The 20,403-nt window shown below is 41.8% G+C and overlaps 1 protein-coding gene and 1 non-coding gene across 2 annotated transcripts; both read left to right on the forward strand.

The window, feature by feature from the left end:
- Positions 1 to 3,266: 3,266 nt before the first annotated feature.
- On the forward strand, positions 3,267 to 3,407 carry LOC115180647 (U4 spliceosomal RNA). Its single transcript, XR_003873122.1, has one exon. It is a non-coding gene; the product is annotated as a U4 spliceosomal RNA (small nuclear RNA).
- Positions 3,408 to 4,903: 1,496 nt separating this feature from the next.
- LOC115180552 (N-acylneuraminate cytidylyltransferase) lies at positions 4,904 to 18,129 on the forward strand. Its single transcript, XM_029742724.1, has 8 exons — positions 4,904 to 5,676; positions 6,634 to 6,776; positions 7,312 to 7,467; positions 7,972 to 8,105; positions 10,413 to 10,507; positions 10,910 to 11,081; positions 14,561 to 14,726; positions 16,749 to 18,129. The coding sequence occupies exons 1-8, from the start codon at positions 5,456 to 5,458 to the stop codon at positions 16,961 to 16,963; spliced, it is 1,302 nt and encodes a 433-aa protein (XP_029598584.1). The 5' UTR covers positions 4,904 to 5,455; the 3' UTR covers positions 16,964 to 18,129.
- The last annotated feature ends 2,274 nt before the right edge of the window (positions 18,130 to 20,403 follow it).

Consider the following 20,403-nt stretch of genomic DNA (forward strand, 5'->3'; position numbering starts at 1 on the left):
TTATTTTAAAGATGCACTATGTACACTGAACAAAAATATAAATGCAAAATGCAACAATATCAAAGATTTTACTGAGTTACAGTTCATCTAAGGAAATCAGTCAATGAAAATAAATTCATTCGGCCCTATTCTATGGATTTCATATGACTGGGAATACAGATATGCATCTATTGGGATGTAGGGATGTGGATCAGTCGGTATCTGGTGTGACCACTATTTGCTCATGCAGCGCAACACATCTCCTTCGCATAGAGTTGATCAGGGTGTTGATTGTGGTCTGTGGAATGTTGTCCCGCCGTGTGAAGTTGCTTGATATTGACGGGAACTGTAATCAATGTGTGCGCTGTCGTACACATCGACCCAGAGCATTCCAAACATGCTCAATGGGTGACATGTCTGGTGAGTATGCAGACCCTGGAAGAACTGGGACATTTTCTGCTTCCAGGAATTGTGTACAGATCCTTGCGACATGGGGCCGTGCATTATCATGCTGAAACATGAGGTGATGGCGGCGGATAAATGGTACGGCAATGGGCCTCAGGATCTCATCACGGTATCTCTGTGCATTTAAATTGCCATCAATAAAATGCAGTTTCTCGACCGTGTAAATTGGGGCCATGTCTTTGCAGATGTAAGTTGTAACAGCAGCCGTTACCTCCTTCCATCTTCGTGATTCTTTGCCATATGGTGTGCCGTGGGCAAAAGCCTCTTGCAACGTCTGAGTCGGGGGTTTGTTTTGAGCATTCGACTGTACTTTTTGGGGTCTCATCCGTACTTTCTCCTTACTGTTTCACATGACTGTTGCGTAGGTGGTAAAAAAGGTTAGTGGTGTTTGAGCCTGTTGTCGGGACCGGCCTGCGGCATATTTTGCAGAGGACGGTTTTCTGGTCCGAGTCAGACTTTTCATACCCAAACCACGTCCATCTGACAGAAGTAGCCCCTCTTTTAGGTACGAGCTCCTTGTCTCTGTGCTCTGGGTCACGTTCACTCTCCTCCATGTTTGTTTGTGTTTCAAATTTCGCAAAGCGTTGTCCACTTTACAAAATATTGGTGTAAAGAGTGATTTGCGACACAACGAAATAAACGATAGAGCATAACATGAAACGATAGACGTTTTCTATCGTCACACGATATATATATATCGTCATATCGCCCAGCCCTATTTGCAACTACAGTTGAAGTGTTTTCTATTTACCTTTTTAGATTTTATACATTAATATTTTATATTTTGTTACATGCTTAATTGAACATTTGCACAAAGGTTCTAAACAAAAGGAGAAATAATCAAATATGAGTCAGTACATTTTATTTGTTGAGTATAATTTAAAATGTAATAAGAAATAGGCCTTTACATGTGGTCATTTTATATAAACTATTTATTAACTGAATTTACAGAAAATGTGCTATATCGGGATATGTATCGTTATCTGGATATGAAATTACCTATATCAGGATATGAGATTTTGGCCAACTACATGTTGCGTTCATATTTTTGTTCAGTATAGAAATTGCTCTGCCATTTCCTGGTTGCCAAAATTCTAATAGTTTGCCTAATTTCAGTTTATGTGACAAAACAAGCAAGTATAGTGTAGAAAATCATTTTACCATCTAAACCGCTGTGAAATATATTTTCCATAATCCAAAATATTGTATTTTCAGCTGTTTGTAGCTGCTGTACAAAACAAAGTGAAGGACACCAAATGAAACGTAGGCACGGGTAGCATAGAAATAGTGCACATAGAACAGATCTACCCCTTCTTAGACTTGCTTTCAATGATATATCTATAACTCACATTTCTATGTGAATTTGGTTGGGTCACCCAAAAAGTTACATATTGTAGCTTTAATGCATTTATCCTTATTAACTAACATGTTTTCTTACCTATGCTGCTAAATAGCTAGCTAGCTAGGTTTGTATGCCAATTTGAGGTTTAAGTTAGCCTAGCTAGCTAACTAGTAAAGATGGGACCCTGAAGACTATTCCCAAGTTATCTCAACAAAATAATAGGCAGAGAAAACACTTGGTAGCTATTAGTACTACACTTTACATGGTTCTTAATGAATTATCTTCATATACAACAGTGTCCTTGTGTCTTTACCACCGAATGCCAACTGTATTGGACTAGTTATTTCTCTCAACCAGCTCACAGTCTCACTGTCAGAATTAGACGTCCATGTTTCTACAAGGTCACATTTCTAAGTTGTTCCAAACGTCACATTTCAAAGTGTTTAAGGTTAAGTTTAGGCATTAACTCCAAATTCTTAAGCTTAGACATTAACTCTGAATGGTTAAAGTTTGGAATAGGCTTAAAACAAAAATATCAAAAAACAATTTGCAACCTTTGGCTCTTTGGAATCAGAGAAAGATGCTTAACCCCTCTGCCATCCGTCCACAACGCCCTAGCAACGCCCTAGCAACGCCCTAGCAAAACCAAAACCCACGTGAAGGTAACAGTGCTCACTGTTGCCCCTAGTGGCCGGGTACCAGGTCATCTCCCGACAACAGACATGGATGGACGGTTGCACTGGCAGATTTTACTACAGTGGGCCTACTGCCTAATGAACATTCAAGGCAAATGCCTCCATCTGGTGGTGCAAAGTGAAACGTCTCCCTGGTCCACACAGCTCCCCGGTCCAGTTATTGGTATGTGTAGTAAGGCTGTGTAGAAATGTAAAATATTCCAATGGAATAATAGCACCAATCTCTGACTGCAAATATTCAAAAGTTGGAATATTGCCACCGTACTGTTGCCATCGTACTGATATCTGATAATGCCATCATACAATTCTCTACTACTGTTCTAAACATTTCCACATCTTGTTAGGATCCGACTGGAAACTGCCTGCAGATCAGATCAGTGCAATCCGACATTTACATAACAATTGGTTAATTCTATCCGCAATCCTTGGGACGTCCCTACCTTAAACGTCTAACCCTAACATTAACCCCATTCGCTTACCGTAACCCGTTTAAATTTCAACTTCAATGGGGCAGGGACGTCCTAAGGATCTGAAAAGCACAATCCCATGAGAATGGTATGTTTCACATCCCATCATGCATTGCGGTGTGATATATCTACATTTTTATTTTTAAAATACAAACTATGCACACCTCGGTTTATCGAAACGTTTTGGACACATTTCAATCATAATATATTACTATTGCACACAAATTAGCACCACAATGTACCGTGACGTTATTATGAACCGTCTTCGTGAATTATATCTTCTGTGGTGGCTACCTTGCCTTTTTCAAGATTTGAATCAGCTTTGCGCAGTGGCAGTATCGTAGCCTATGAGGTCTATCCGAGGCGCGATTATTGCTAGTTGAAAACTTTACCCAATACCCCGCCGTGACGACTTGAAATATAGTCGGCATTGGCAATTTTTGACGGTCTCTAAGGAGACTGATTTGCCTGTTCAAATTAAGTTATGCAGTTAGGTTATGCATTAAGTGTGTATTTGTAATATGAGATGTGTTATCTCTGCACTTCCATGAAAATACGAATTGAACGTTTGAATTACATGCAGCGTCGAGGTCTATTCCCAGTTATGCTACATACATCAGAGTGATTTGTATCTAGTGGGCGTGCGAGTTTGTAGACAGTTTGTACATTATCGAACTATGTCTCCGACTTTGGAACTAGTTCAAACTGGTCTGGTTTCCCATTGATAATATTGTCTGTTTTTATTCCCGCTGTTCACCGGCAGTTGGTTTTATGTTGCTACTACTGAGTGAAAGCAGGAAAAAGAAAAGTACCCAATTGTCATACTTGAGTATAAGTAAAGATACCCCAAGAGAAAATGACTCAAGTAAAAATGAAAGTCACCCACTAAAATACAACTTCAGTAAAAGTATTTGGTTTTTAAAAAATAAATGTAATTTGCTAAAATATACTTAAGTATCAAAAGTACAACTACAAATCATTTCAAATTACTTACATTAAGCAAACCAGATAGCGCCATTTTTTGTATTTACGGAAAGCCAGGTGCACTCCCAACGCTCAGACATTTTACAAATTAAGCATGTGTGTTTAGGGAGTCCGCAGGGATGACCAGGGATTTTCTCTTGATAAGCACGTGAATTTGACCATTTTCCTGTCCTGCTAAGCGTTCAAAATGTAAGGAGTACTTTTGGGTGTCAAGGAATATGTATGGAGTAAAAAGTACAATATTTTCTTATGGAATGTAAAGTAAAAGTAGCCAAAAATATAAATAGTAAAGTACAGACCCCCCAAAAAACTACTGAAGTAGTACTTTAACGTTTTTTGAATGTATTCTACAGTGGTAGATTAAACACTAGAATAATGAACCAGATATTTCACCGGATGTATACAATGTAATGTGAAGCGTTTGGCGTTTCCACTCACTACCAAATATGGTGATGTGAGGAAGCCCAGTGCCCTGCAGTGGGTGTATATGGATTTTTGCCGAAATTCTGCACATTTACTAATTAATGAAGCTAGTAATGGGGAAACGAAGCTTCCTGAAGCATTGAGCATTTCCATACAATTGTGTCGAAAATAGGTTAATTACACGAGGCTTTGATCAACATAGTGTACACTAGTGGCACCTGCTGGTCAAAATAAGCCTTTTCCTATTCTACCGAAACGAATACCAAACCAATCAGGTGGTTACTCGACAAAACACATATTTGGAGGTCATTGATAACGTGTTTCCGATAAAGCGATACAATATCGGCACACTGCTTAACGATTTCGATGCATGACTCCGAGCTCCCGGTATCAGAAGTATCATCTTATCGCCATAGATTTTTATGTTTCCAAAACTATAAATCAGTAAAGTAGTAGACTTTACCCTTTGCAAACGTTTCTAAAAATGGTGTTGTTTATGAGGGCAAGGGGGAACTGAGTTATTGCACACGCGCACTGCACAGAGTTGTCGTTCCATCTGGAAGTAGTAAATACTTTACCGTAAGTACTGCTGTTTGGTTGGCTAGCGCAATTGAATTGTTGTCTATGATGAGTACATTTCCATTATTTTGTGCAATATTGAAACCTGGAGTTCTATGATTGAGAAGACATTGGACATGCTTCTACCATTTTGCACCTCAGGTATTGTCGTGTCGATAATATTGATAGCCATCATAGGTTTTTACGCATTGACCTCAATCATTACGGTACAATTCTATGTTGACGTTCTTTCTGATTTCGTAGCCACAATGAAATATCATAATACGCCACTTTTTCTGTGTATAAATGTAATATTTGTAGGATTAATAGGCCGTCCTTCACACAGTGTAATCAGTAGTATATATTGTAACCTAAATACCTAGCTAGCTACAGTGAGTTAGAACACAAGAAGTAGCTAGCTAGATTCATCAGCCGACTGCTACACATAGCTAACGCTACTAATTAGTTAGCTAGCTAAGTTACAGTGATACCGCCACGTCTTCTTATCATCCTCCCACTCGGCTACTGAGTGACCCTTTACAATGGCTGCTGCTAAAAAACGTACGCGATCGAGCATCGAAGATGTGATAGACAGAAAAGCAAAGGTTTTCAAAGACAGCGGTGAGAAGAGACACATCGCAGCCCTGATCCTCGCGAGGGGAGGCAGTAAGGGGATCCCCCTGAAGAATATCAAAATGTTAGCCGGTGTCCCCCTCATTGGATGGGTTCTGAGAGCTGCAGTGGACTCCAAACAGTTTGACAGGTAATTCAGTTCAATCTAATAGTCAAATGTCTTTTAATCGAACTACTGTATACGGAGTTGCTTTGATAGAATCTTGGTAGGCTAGCTACATACAACCCACATCAAAAAATACTAATATACTATGATATTAATACCATAGTATTCACTGTAGTGTTTTTGCGGACTTTACTGTATTATACACTGTAGTGTATTATTTACAGTTAACTATAGTATATATTGTACTAAAATAACTAGTATATACTATAGTAATTCATGTAGTGTTTTTGCAGTCTAGTATTTACTATAGTGTTTTTGTTTTAAAATCTTTGACATAGAAGTGGTGGCTTTCTCTCCTTACTAGAGAAATACTAAAATAGTTAATTTTCCATAGCCTGTAGGTAAATAGGACTGGGGTGTGAACGGATAGGTCAGTACTTCTGCCCTTTTCTAATTGTAGGGAACACAGTACATGGGCTATACTTGGCATGTAGGTTTCTCACTTATGAAGTGACACAAATTGGGATATGGAAGAGGTGAATGGGCAGGGTAAATGCAAATTGCTGTAGTATTTACTATAGTTAAAAAGGGTAGTGTTTTGCAGACTACCGTCGCATTTACTAGTGTTTTTTTCTCTCCAGGTACTACTGTAGTATTTACTATAGTATTAAACAGTATACTACAGCATTCTCTACTAAGTACTACACATGATCAAGGGATACTACAATATACTACAGTTTATTACAGAATTCTATAGTAAGTACTGTAGTATTCTATAGTAAACTGTAATATTTTTAATTGTGGGAAAGCATGTTGACATTCTTATTTTGGGTGCATGGATAATATTGTTATTTGAAAGTTAGTGTACTGTCTCTGAATGAACCCCATGTTTTGGGCTTGGCCACACAAGACTGGCTTGCACTGATGTAGCCTACTTGTTACAAAGCCTGAGGAATCAACTTCTTCCGTTCTTTCTCCCAGTGTGTGGGTATCAACTGACCATGATGACATTGAGAAGGTAGCGAAGGCATGGGGAGCTCAGGTTCACCGCAGGAGCCCAGAGGTGTCCAAAGACTCCTCCAGCTCTCTCGACACCATCCAGGAATTCGTCCGATTAAACCCAGGTAGGGGGTGAACGTCAAGTGTATTTCCTTGATTTCTCGTGTCCTCTCTCCTTGCCTCCTTCTCAAAATACATTAGAGGAGGAGATCTGAGTGGAGGAAGCTCAGATCTTCTGCTCCAATGTGCTGTTAGAAGGAGACAAGGAGGGAGGCGTGAGGAAGATTCTCTGTGGTTGGTTATAATTTATTGTGACAGAACCCTGTCTTTGTAATGACTGTTTGGCAGCGCTTTGTTATAGATGTCAGCCATTAATGTATATGTACAGAACTCGTTTAGCCACTAGCTTGACTAAGGATCTGGAATGGTATGTATCAAGCATCTCAGAGTAGGAATGCTGATCTTGGATCAGGTCCCCCCTGTCCATGTAGTCTTATTTGTTGTGATCTATGAGGCAACATTTGGGATTATCCCAATAAAGTGGGACCCACTCCATAGCTTCAATTGACAACAGTGGCAGCATATACAAGACTATTCAAATCTCCTACTGTTTCTCATACTCTTCTGGTATCTCATCGTCTGCTGTGTGTTGTCCTCCAGAGGTGGATGTGATCTGTCACATCCAGGCCACGTCTCCCTGCCTGCACCCCTTCCACCTGAAGGAGGCCCTGGAGATGATCACCAAGCAGGGCTTCACGTCCGTCTTCTCCGTGGTCCGACGACACCACTTCCGCTGGCAGGAGGTGAAGAAAGGAGGTACGGTATAGCCATGTGTTATGTTTAGGACCTTACACTTAGGCACGGTTTCCCGGATACAGATTAACCCTAATGCTGGATTAAAAAGCAAGATCAATGGAGAATCTCCATAGAAAATAATTTGTAGTTCAGGATTAGGCTTAATCTCTGGGGGAAAAAACACCCCTAGGCTACTTTATAATTCCATCCCTTTAGAGTTGTGTGTATTAGGTAGTTGTTGTGGAATTGTTAGATTACTTGTTTGTTAGATATTACTGCACTGTCGGAACTAGAGGCACAAGCATTTCGCTACACTCACATTATCATCTGCTCACCGTGTGTATGTGACCAATAACATTTGATTTGAAGTAGGGTCAGGAGTTTTTCCTGACCACGTGACTGTATCACAATAGAGAGGTGGGGGTGTGATTAAACAAGTGAGTTTTTCTCCTGACCAGGTTATAACTAGAAACCAGTCTATTTCCTTTCAACTCATAAGGATTATGTGTTCTCTCTCCTCTCCAGGTAGAGTAGCCACCCAGCCTCTCAACCTGGATCCATCCAACAGGCCCCGGAGACAGGACTGGGATGGAGAGCTGTGTGAGAACGGGTCATTCTATTTCTCCACCAGAGCCCTTATAGAGGAAGGTGTTCTGCAGGTAACTGTCACCGTGCCCATAAAGGGAACCATATTCACAAAGCGTCTCAGGAATGACTGCTGATCTAGGATCAGTTTTCCCTTTTCGATTGAAAGAATAGTGAGGAGACCATCAGAACTTCACTTCAACTTCTTTAGTACCATGATGTACGCAGGAAAATACACACAGGGATGATAATGAGAGAATTATAAACCTGTTGATTTAATATAATAACATATGTTGTTTAGCAGATATGCCATTTTTATCCAAAGCGACTTAGTCATGTGTGCATACATTATACGTATGGGTGGTCCCAGGAGTAGAACCCACTACCCTGCCGTACAGCGCCATGCTCTACCAACTGAGCTACAGAGGACCACAGGAGTAGAACCCACTACCCTGCCGTACAGCGCCATGCTCTACCAACTGAGCTACAGAGGACCACAGGAGTAGAACCCACTACCCTGCCGTACAGCACCATGCTCTACCAACTGAGCTACAGAGGACCACAGGAGTAGAGCCCACTACCCTGCCGTACAGCGCCATGCTCTACCAACTGAGCTACAGAGGACCACAGGAGTAGAACCCACTACCCTGCCGTACAGCGCCATGCTCTACCAACTGAGCTACAGAGGACCACAGGAGTAGAGCCCACTACCCTGCCGTACAGCGCCATGCTCTACCAACTGAGCTACAGAGGACCACAGGAGTAGAACCCACTACCCTGCCGTACAGCGCCGTGCTCTACCAACTGAGCTACAGAGGACCACAGGAGTAGAACCCACTACCCTGCCGTACAGCGCCGTGCTCTACCAACTGAGCTACAGAGGACCACAGGAGTAGAACCCACTACCCTGCCGTACAGCACCGTGCTCTACCAACTGAGCTACAGAGGACCACAGGAGTAGAGCCCACTACCCTGCCGTACAGCGCCGTGCTCTACCAACTGAGCTACAGAGGACCACAGGAGTAGAACCCACTACCCTGCCGTACAGCGCCGTGCTCTACCAACTGAGCTACAGAGGACCACAGGAGTAGAACCCACTACCCTGCCGTACAGCACCGTGCTCTACCAACTGAGCTACAGAGGACCACAGGAGTAGAACCCACTACCCTGCCGTACAGCGCCGTGCTCTACCAACTGAGCTACAGAGGACCACAGGAGTAGAACCCACTACCCTGCCGTACAGCGCCATGCTCTACCAACTGAGCTACAGAGGACCACAGGAGTAGAACCCACTACCCTGCCGTACAGCGCCATGCTCTACCAACTGAGCTACAGAGGACCACAGGAGTAGAACCCACTACCCTGCCGTACAGCGCCATGCTCTACCAACTGAGCTACAGAGGACCACAGGAGCCTTCCTCCTTTAATTGTCACACAAGACTGCCACTTGATTGGTTAATATACACTGTGGGTAGGCTACATGCAAAATATAAGTGACGTTTGTACATACAGGAGAAGATGAATCATATCTAGAAAATTATAGAATTGTATTATTATAGAAACGGGTCTGATAGTAGGCAGGGTAAACCATGGGGTTTGTGGAATAAGACCCAAACTAGTTTGCAGCTGCTTGATGAGGAACAATAGAGCGTTCTGAATGATCTTCAACACCAGTCTGTAGGCTCTGGAAGTATATGTGAAGGGATACATTCTCTGTAAGTGAATTGCATTTCAGTCATTGGTCGTCACGTTTATATTGCAGTCTGTCCATTTCAGCCAGTTAGCTGTTCTGTCTCGGTGAACATGTTGCTTTTGCCACTGTGTTTTCAGTATTCTGCTGTTATTAAAGTTTAAACAAGGATCGGTTATTAAGGCCTCATCAGCCTGGTTATTAGTTGGTCACAGGTCACAGTCACTCCATTTATTTTTGCATGTTCAGCATAGGAGAGCCTGTAGTGTGTGTGTGCGTGTGTGTGTCTAGTCCATCCAAACTTAATCCTCTTGGATATGTGTGTGAAAGAGAAATTCCTCTTCATTAGTTTATTAGTAACATTCCCCAACAATATCACTCTGTATGCAGTAGTGACTATGATATGAACAAATATCCACTTCTAACACGATCACAATGACTAAGATGATATGGACAGGGAGGACCTGATCCTAGATACAGGCCCAGATGTTTACTCTGCTGCTGGTGGTGACAAAGCTTATTCCCCTCAGGGGATCAATAACGTTTATTCATTCAGTGGATCTGAGCCTGACTAGAAACAACATACACACTGAGAGATGGACTGATCTGTGATACTACTAGATATTCTATTGTCAACTGGTGTTGTTTTAAATGCTAATAGAAATGCCCTTTGTGTTGTTGTCTTTCTCAGGGGGGGAAGTGGGCTTATTATGAGATGCTGCCAGAGTACAGTGTGGATATTGATGTGGATATCGACTGGCCCGTTGCAGAACAGAGAGTACTGAGGTAGTCTGAAATCAATGACCTAGTGTGAAGTTCTATCTCTCTCTCTCTCTCTCTCTCTCTCTCTCTCTCTCTCTCTCTCTCTCGTAAAGTGTTTATTTGCATGCTCTTGAAATATAATTAGATTTTGTGGTAAAGCAACATAATGAACAATGCTGTAACACAGAGGAGTGGTTGTCCAAATGTATTTCCCTGTGTGTGTTGTTTCTCTCCAGGTTTGGTTACTTTGGTCTGGACAAGCCTGAGGTGTATTTCCCTGTGTGTGTTGTTCCTCTCCAGGTTTGGTTACTTTGGTCTGGACAAGCCTGAGGTGTATTTCCCTGTGTGTTGTTTCTCTCCAGGTTTGGTTACTTTGGTCTGGACAAGCCTGATGTGTATTTCCCTGTGTGTGTTGTTTCTCTCCAGGTTTGGTTACTTTGGTCTGGACAAGCCTGAGGTGGTGCGTCTGCTGCTGTGTAAAGTCTCAGGCTGTCTGACTGACGGCCGCGTCCTCATCTCTGTCTCTGGAGAGGAGATGGTCTCAGTCAACACCAGAGATACTATGGGTATCCGCATGCTGCAGAGAGAGGGGGTGGAGGTACAGACACTGTACATACAGAACGTATAGAACACACACACACTGACACACACACTGCAGAGAGAGGGGGTGGAGGTACAGATACTGTACATACAGAACGTATAGAACACACACACTGCAGAGAGAGGGGGTGGAGGTACAGATACTGTACATACAGAATGTATAGAACACACACACTGCAAAGAGAGTGAGTGGAGGTACAGATACTGTACATACAGAACAAACACACTGCAGAGAGAGGGGGTGGAGGTACAGATACTGTACATACAGAACAAACACACTGCAGAGAGAGTGAGTGGAGGTACAGATACTGTACATACAGAACAAACACACTGCAGAGAGAGTGAGTGGAGGTACAGATACTGTACATACAGAACAAACACACTGCAGAAAGAGTGAGTGGAGGTACAGATACTGTACATACAGAACAAACACACTGCAGAGAGAGGGGGTGGAGGTACAGATACTGTACATACAGAACAAACACACTGCAGAGAGTGGGGGTGGAGGTACTGATACTGTACATACAGAATGTATAGAACACACACACACTGACACACACACTGCAGAGAGTGGGGGTGGAGGTACAGATACTGTACATACAGAACGTATAGAACACACACACACTGACACACACACTGCAGAGAGAGGGGGTGGAGGTACAGATACTGTACATACAGAACGTATAGAACACACACACTGCAGAGAGAGGGGGTGGAGGTACAGATACTGTACATACAGAATGTATAGAACACACACACTGCAAAGAGAGTGAGTGGAGGTACAGATACTGTACATACAGAACAAACACACTGCAGAGAGAGGGGGTGGAGGTACAGATACTGTACATACAGAACAAACACACTGCAGAGAGAGTGAGTGGAGGTACAGATACTGTACATACAGAACAAACACACTGCAGAGAGAGTGAGTGGAGGTACAGATACTGTACATACAGAACAAACACACTGCAGAGAGAGTGAGTGGAGGTACAGATACTGTACATACAGAACAAACACACTGCAGAGAGTGGGGGTGGAGGTACTGATACTGTACATACAGAATGTATAGAACACACACACTGCAGAGAGAGTGAGTGGAGGTACAGATACTGTACATACAGAACAAACACACTGCAGAGAGAGTGAGTGGAGGTACAGATACTGTACATACAGAACAAACACACTGCAGAGAGAGTGAGTGGAGGTACAGATACTGTACATACAGAACAAACACACTGCAGAGAGAGGGGGTGGAGATACAAAGATAATGTGATGAATGTATAGAACACACACACTGCAGAGAGAGGGGTGGAGATACAAAGATAATGTGATGAATGTATAGAACACACACACTGCAGAGAGAGGGGGTGGAGATACAAAGATAATGTGATGAATGTATAGAACACACACACTGCAGAGAGAGGGGGTAGAGATACAAAGATAATGTGATGAATACTGGTGATTCATTCATTGTATTTTTTAAAAGATCACATATGATCACACAACATTTGAATGGTTTATTTCATAAATTCGACATTACAAAATATCAATGGCAACCGATGCTGAATTGTTTGACACATTTCACATAAATGCACTATGCACAATGAAAAAACAACAACTTTAAAATGCATATATTTTGTAAAACGGTCAGTTCTAAGGGTAAGAGAGGTGGTAGTCCCTAGCTCACTGGTTGAGCAGCCTAGTCATGCATGATACTGGTTGAGCAGCCTAGTCATGCATGATACTGGTTGAGCAGCCTAGTCATGTATGATACCGGTTGAGCAGCCTAGTCATGTATGATACCGGTTGAGCAGCCTAGTCATGTATGATACCGGTTGAGCAGCCTAGTCATGTATGATACGGTTGAGCAGCCTAGTCATGTATGATACCGGCTGAGCAGCCTAGTCATGTATGATACCGGCCGAGCAGCCTAGTCATGTATGATACCGGTTGAGCAGCCTAGTCATGTATGATACCGGTTGAGCAGCCTAGTCATGTATGATACTGGTTGAGCAGCCTAGTCATGTTTGATTCTGGTTGAGCAGCCTAGTCATGTATGATTCTGGTTGAGCAGCCTAGTCATGTATGATACTGGTTGAGCAGCCTAGTCATGTATGATGCTGGTTGAGCAGCCTAGTCATGTATGATGCTGGTTGAGCAGCTTAGTCATGTATGATGCTGGTTGAGCAGCTTAGTCATGTATGATGCTGGTTGAGCAGCTTAGTCATGTATGATGCTGGTTGAGCAGCCTAGTCATGTATGATACCGGTTGAGCAGCCTAGTCATGCACAGACTTATTCTAAAATGTACTCAGTACTTTGTTGAAGCACATTTGGCTGCGATTACAGCCTCAAGTCTTCTTGGGTATGACGCTAAAGCTTTCCATTCTTCTCTGCAGATTATCTCAAGCTCTATTAGGTTAGATGTGGAGTGTTGCTGCACAGCTATTTTCAGGTCTCTCCAGAGATGTTAGATCGGGTTCAAGTCCGGGCTCTGGCTGGGCCACTCAAGGACATTCAGAGACTTGTCCCGAAGCCACTCCTGCATTGTCTTGGCTGTGTGCTTAGGGCTGTTGTCCTGTTGGAAAGTGAACCTTTGCCCCAGTCTGAGTTCCTGAGCGCTCCGGAGCAGGTTTTCATCAAGGATCTCTGTACGTTTCTCCGTTCATCTTTCTCTCGATCCTGACTAGTCTTCCTGTCGCTGAGAAACATCCCCCATGGCATGATACTGCTACCACCATGCTTCACCGTAGGGATGCTAGGCTACCCGGTGTCCCTTGTCTGGCTTTGTGGCAGTATTAAAGATGCATGACGTTAGGTAAAACCTTGTCTGGCTTTGTGGCAGTATTAAAGATACATGAAGTTAGGTAAAACCTTGTCTGGCTTTGTGGCAGTATTAAAGATACATGACGTTAGGTAAAACCTTGTCTGGCTTTGTGGCAGTATTAAAGATACATGAAGTTAGGTAAAACCTTGTCTGGCTTTGTGGCAGTATTAAAGATACATGAAGTTAGGTAAAACCTTGTCTGGCTTTGTGGCAGTATTAAAGATACATGAAGTTAGGTAAAACCTTGTCTGGCTTTGTGGCAGTATTAAAGATACATGAAGTTAGGTAAAACCAGTTAGGTTTGCTTTGCTAAGCTCTTAACAGAACAGGATGTTTCACACCGTCTGCTCCTAGATTTAGGCCGTAGTTTATCACTGAAACCACCGCCCATTAAACACACACAGGATACTATTTACTCCGTCATGTGACTTTATTAGTTTGAGTTTCATCATACCCTCTAAGAACACATCTCAAATGACATCCTTATACACATTATTGACCTGAACCGTGATGTGCTGGCTAGGCTGTTTTCTTCTCTCACTGTCCTTTCCAACACGGTTCCAGAAACTATGGTGGATGTGTAACCAGGCCATCCCAGAACAGTTCAGTTTGTCTCAGTGTGAAACATTTATTTTATTGTCTTTCCTCCAGGTGATCTTGATCTCGTCCGGTGAGGACCCTGTGACCAAGGCCCTGGCTGACAAGCTGTCCCAGAGGACAGGCTGCGAGGTCAAGCAGCTGGGAAAGGACATCCAGTGTGAGGTCAAAGCCATGATGGACGACAAGGATCTGGACTGGAAGGAGGTCGCCTATATGGGTAAACTCACTGTTCTTTTCAATAAACAATTTACTACTGCTACTACTACAACTACTACTACTGCTACTACTACTGCTACTACGACTACTACTACTGCTATTACTGCTACGACTACTACTGCTACTACTACTACTACTACTACTACTACTACTGCTACTACTACTGCTACTACTACTACTACTGCTACTACTGCTACTACTACTACTACTGCTACTGCTACTACTGCTACTACTACTACTGCTACTACTACTACTGCTACTACTACTACTACTACTACTGCTACTACTACTACTACAACTACTACTTCTGCTACTACTACTACTACTAGTTAGTTATATAGCGCAGTTTGAAATATAGTGGAATCTCAAGGTTCTTAACATTATATTTTGAGTAATACTTGTGCATTCATGTCAATCAAAACGTATGAAGATCTTTATTTGGAGCCCTTCTGAGATGGAAAGGTAGAATAGGCTCGATAACTCCCAGGAATGTGACCGTAGCAGAGGTGTTTGATAACCACGTATCAATGAAACTATCAGACAGTAAATGTCAACAGTGAAGTTTGAACCTGCAGGTTGAACCTGATTGTGATTGGCATGGTGACCATACTATATATACCCTGTTATGGAACAGTATCTCCTCATTCTGTGTTTCACTCCTCCTTATCTCTCTCTCCATCTTCTCAACCCTTCATCTTTCTCCTCTCATCCCTCTGTTCTCTCTTGCCAGGAAGTGATTGTAAGTTCTTCACTCATAAATAACTTGTCTGATTAAATAGCTCCTCTATTAGTAAGGAGAGACAGGGGGAAACTGTCTGATTAAATAGAGTATCTATTAGTAAGGAGAGACAGGGAGAAACTGTCTGATTAAATAGAGTATCTATTAGTAAGGAGAGACAGGGGGAAACTGTCTGATTAAATAGAGTATCAGTAAGGGGAGGCAGGGGGAAACTGTCTGATTAAATAGCTCCTCTGTTAGTAAGGAGAGACAGGGAGAAACTGTCTGATTAAATAGAGTATCTATTAGTAAGGAGAGACAGGGGGAAACTGTCTGATTAAATAGAGTATCTATTAGTAAGGAGAGACAGGGGGAAACTGTCTGATTAAATAGAGTATCTATTAGTAAGGGGAGGCAGGGGGAAACTGTCTGATTAAATAGAGTATCTATTAGTAAGGGGAGACAGGGGGAAACTGTCTGATTAAATAGAGTATCTATTAGTAAGGGGAGGCAGGGGGAAACTGTCTGATTAAATAGAGTATCTATTAGTAAGGGGAGGCAGGGGGAAACTGTCTGATTTAAATAGGTCCTCTATTAGTAAGGGGAGACAGGGAGAAACTGTCTGATTAAATAGAGTATCTATTAGTAAGGAGAGACAGGGAGAAATTGTCTGATTAAATAGAGTATCTATTAGTAAGGGGAGACAGGGAGAAACTGTCTGATTAAATAGAGTATCTATTAGTAAGGAGAGACAGGGAGGAATTGTCTGATTAAATAGAGTATCTATTAGTAAGGGGAGACAGGGAGAAACTGTCTGATTTAAATAGCTTCTCTATTACTATTACTAAGGGGAGACGGGGGGAAACTATTTTGTATATTTTATTCAGAGTCCAGTTTTGGTTAAGTGATCATTTGTATTTCCCCTCTGCGTGTATACTAGACTACCACTGCAGAAAACTACTGACATTGTTCGGAGTTAATTTGCATGCCACTGCCAGTTACTGAATATTTATGGTTAAGGTGAGAAAGTAGGTGCCAGCAGTCAATCCTGGAGAACTTGGGATTCAATTTCAATTGAATAAAATGTTGTTGATTTCTGTAATTCAAATTCTATGATTTCCCTAAGCCCAAAATCAGAAACTATATAAAAATAAATATTATTATTATTTTTGCATGTTGCATATTTTTGCATGTTTTTGTTATGTTTTTGCAACATACTAATTAATCATCCTAAGAATACTTCAAGAACCACCTTATGAACACTTTAATAGAAAAATGTCATCCCTCCATCTCTCCCTCCTACAGGTAATGATGCACCAGATGTTGACTGTCTGAACCTGGCTGGGCTGAGTGCAGTACCCCGGGACGCCCCAGTGGTGGCGATCAACGCTGCTAAATACTCCTGCCACAGTGCTGCAGGCCTGGGGGCTGTGAGGGAGTTTTCTGAACACATCCTGCTGCTCAAGAAGAAGGCCAAGTCTCAGATGGAACAGGACCGCATCCACAGAAATACATTCTAAACTCTAGAATGTGTTCTAAAGTCACAGAAATACATTCTAAACTCTAGAATGTGTTCTAAAGTCACAGAGATGCATTCTAAACTCTAGAATGTGTTCTAAAGTCACAGAAATACATTCTAAACTCTAGAATGTGTTCTAAAGTCACAGAGATCCATTCTAAACTCTAGAATGTGTTCTAAAGTCACAGAAATACATTCTAAACTCTAGAATGTGTTCTAAAGTCACAGAGATCCATTCTAAACTCTAGAATGTGTTCTAAAGTAGGGATGGGCATTAGAAATAATATCATGACATTTTTTCGGATATCCGGATAGTTTTAAACGTGGACACTTGTTTGCTGCGCAGCCTGCATGACTCGGGAGATGCTGTGGGGACAGGGACCAGGGGTGTGTGACAAAGGAGGGAGAGAAAAAGTAGCCACTGACTCACGCTAGTTAGACACTTGTAAATGCTATAGGTTATCTATCATCCAATATGGCAGTGCATGTCTTTACTGCATCAAATCAATGCCAAGATGCTAATTCTGTCATTTTAATTCTGTCATTTTAATTCAACTTTTAATTCATTGATTAGAGATCTCCCACTTCACGTTGCTACACATGGAGCCTCTGACTGTAGTGTCAACAACAGCAAGTTAAGTGAAACCTGTGTAGGCTAATACTGTTGTGTTTTTTAAACTATATTCACATTTATGTGACGTTTTATTAAATTAAGAATTCCAAATATCATGAGTGTAGAAATGTCACATAGATAATTTTATTCAATAAGATGAAGCCTTGTCATTGTTAAAATAGGCCTGTGATTTATTTGAATTAATACTCTCACAAGTATTTGAATACTAATGTCTGTTTGAATAACTGCCCATTGCTAGTTTTTCAGGTTGTCAGATCAAGGTAGTTTGGGTTTTATCGCTACAGGTTGTGTTGACAAAAATCTATGTCTTTACTTTAAATGAAGTAGAATACAGGAGGCCTTTAATTTACTTGAGATTGATTGTTTTTCTCTCCACTTTTTAATGTTCTGTCTGCATTTTGTGGGGAAAGTATTAGGACATTGACTTGGAGTTGCACTGAGATTCTTGTTGGTTTGGGTGTTTACTTTTGTATTATGCCTGCAATTTGTTTGTAAAATTATATATGATCATAAAGGTAAGAAACACTTTCTTATTCCCCTGCTTTAATCTGAACTATTCTAGAAATGACTTTAGCCTTACACCTTCAAGATTGTGGTATGGAGTTATAGCTGATGGGGGGTTCACATACATCTTGCCACCAGATGGCAGTCTAGCGCCTCATCAAACCTCAGTTGGAGGAAAGAACGAGATGACAACATTAACCTCGTACAACCATCAAGAAGTCTCACATGCTTTCCTGTTCAGGCGTTCACTCAGTTGTAGCAAGATCCAACCAAATACTGGTAAAACAACACACGTGATCATACAGTATAAGATATGTTTCTTCATTTATAGCATTGTGTGGCGATTTGCATCTATCCATGTTGCAGAGATCAGGATAGCCAGCAAACGTGTGGCGAGCTGGCATTTGTCCCAGAACTATTGATTTGGTTACATACATTAGTGAGAAAATTGACAGGGCAACTCAGTGCTTGGAGAGGAAACATCCAAGTGGATGAGAGGGCATATGAAACATGGCTTCAGTTCATCAGAAGAGTTGACACTGGTAGTGGAGTGGTCATCCCCTCTTAATCAGGGAACAGGAGGTGACTTGGCTGTAAATACAAATAGCAGATACATTCCATTACAGCAGCTCCATCATAGGTTTGGGAAACAAGTTTCTCCATGAAGTTAAACTTGGACATCTCAGAATTCACAACGTGAAACACGGGCTGCGCGTCTCGCCCACATGACGCATCAAAGTAGGCCAAGAAACATTCCTGAATAAAGTCCTGATCATCGACATACCTGACGATAACTAACAACTGCGAGGGCCAGTTTGTGGTTTCATCCATTTGCCATGCAAAACAATGGAGTATTAACCTATTTGAATGGATGATGCGATGGAAGCCTATCAAATTATTCTGAAATGGTATTGACATCCCAGAGGAGACAGAAACGTCCATATGGCTCAGCAAGTAAAGCATTGTACAGTGCAATTACCTCTGCTAGATCAATGAAGCTCACTGGATGTATAAATATGAAGCTTGGCGTTTAAACTCACTACCAAATATGGTAGTGAGAGGAAGCCCACTCACCAGTGGGAGAAGATGAAACGAGGTGGATTTTGGCCTACATTCAGAAAAATGTCTCATCGATTAAACACTTTCTCAATACAGTTTTATGTTCCCAAAACTAGAATCTGTTACGAACAGAATGGACTAAGTTTTGTGGACTTTAGCCTTTGCCAAAGTTTTTAAAAATCGCGTTGTTTAGAAGAAGAGCAAAGTCGAATTGTGCACACGCGCATTTCACAGAGTAGGCAGTCCCTAACGGAAATATGCAGATGTAGCTAGGACGGGCCAATAGGATCTCGCTAGCTCATGCTTGGCTCTGCCCACCTCCTTGCCTGTTCTGCCCACTATGACTAATCTGTTCCCATTGGAAACGACAGTCTGTGGTCTATCTTAGTTTAGTTATGAAGAATCTTTGCTGGTACTATAGGTAGCTAGCTAGCTACTTGCTACTAAAGTTAACAGGGCAAATTTCAATAAATGGCACTAACTCAACGGAAAAATAATTTTATAAAACCAAGTAAACAATATATAATCGACCTCTGTGTCCTGTAGTTTGAAAAAACACATTTGAATTGAATAATATGTGCTATCACTATTCACAATCTATCCAACAATGTCACCAACGCACCAGGCTTCTACGTTTTTATTTTATTTTTATTTCACTTTTATTTAACCAGGTAGGCAAGTTGAGAACAAGTTCTCATTTACAACTGCGACCTGGCCAAGATAAAGCAAAGCAGTTCGACACATTCAACAACAGAGTTACACATGGAATAAACAAACATGCAGTCAATAATACAGTAGAAAAAGTCTATATACAGTGTGTGCAAATGAGGTAGGATAAGGGAGGTAAGGCAATAAATAGGCCATGGTGGCAAAATAATTACAATATAGCAATTAAACACTGGAATGGTAGATGTGCAGAAGATGAATGTGCAGGTAGAAATACTGGGGTGCAAAGGAGCAGGATAAAGAAATAAATACAGTATGGGGATGAGGTAGTTGGATGGGCTATTTACAGGAGCAGTGATCTGTGAGCTGCTCTGACAGCTGGTGCTTAACGCTAGTGAGGGAGATATGAGTCTCCAGCTTCAGTGATTTTTGCAGTTCGTTCCAGTCATTGGCAGCAGAGAACTGCAAGAAAAGGCGGCCAAAGGAAGAATTGGTTTTGGGGGTGACCAGTGAGATATACCCGCTGGAGCGCGTGCTACGGGTGGGTGCTGCTATGGTGACCAGTGAGCTGAGATAAG

Source organism: Salmo trutta, chromosome 40 (assembly GCF_901001165.1).
Source record: "Salmo trutta chromosome 40, fSalTru1.1, whole genome shotgun sequence".
Classification (NCBI taxonomy): Eukaryota; Metazoa; Chordata; class Actinopteri; order Salmoniformes; family Salmonidae; genus Salmo; species Salmo trutta.

Excerpts from the sequence above, each read along its gene's own strand:
- LOC115180552 (XM_029742724.1), top strand. The coding sequence starts at position 5,456 with ATGGCTGCTGCTAAAAAACGTACGCGATCGAGCATCGAAGATGTGATA. Across the intron at positions 5,677-6,633 it reads GACTCCAAACAGTTTGACAG|TGTGTGGGTATCAACTGACC; the intron begins GTAATTCAGTTC and ends TCTTTCTCCCAG. Across the intron at positions 7,468-7,971 it reads GCAGGAGGTGAAGAAAGGAG|GTAGAGTAGCCACCCAGCCT; the intron begins GTACGGTATAGC and ends TCTCCTCTCCAG.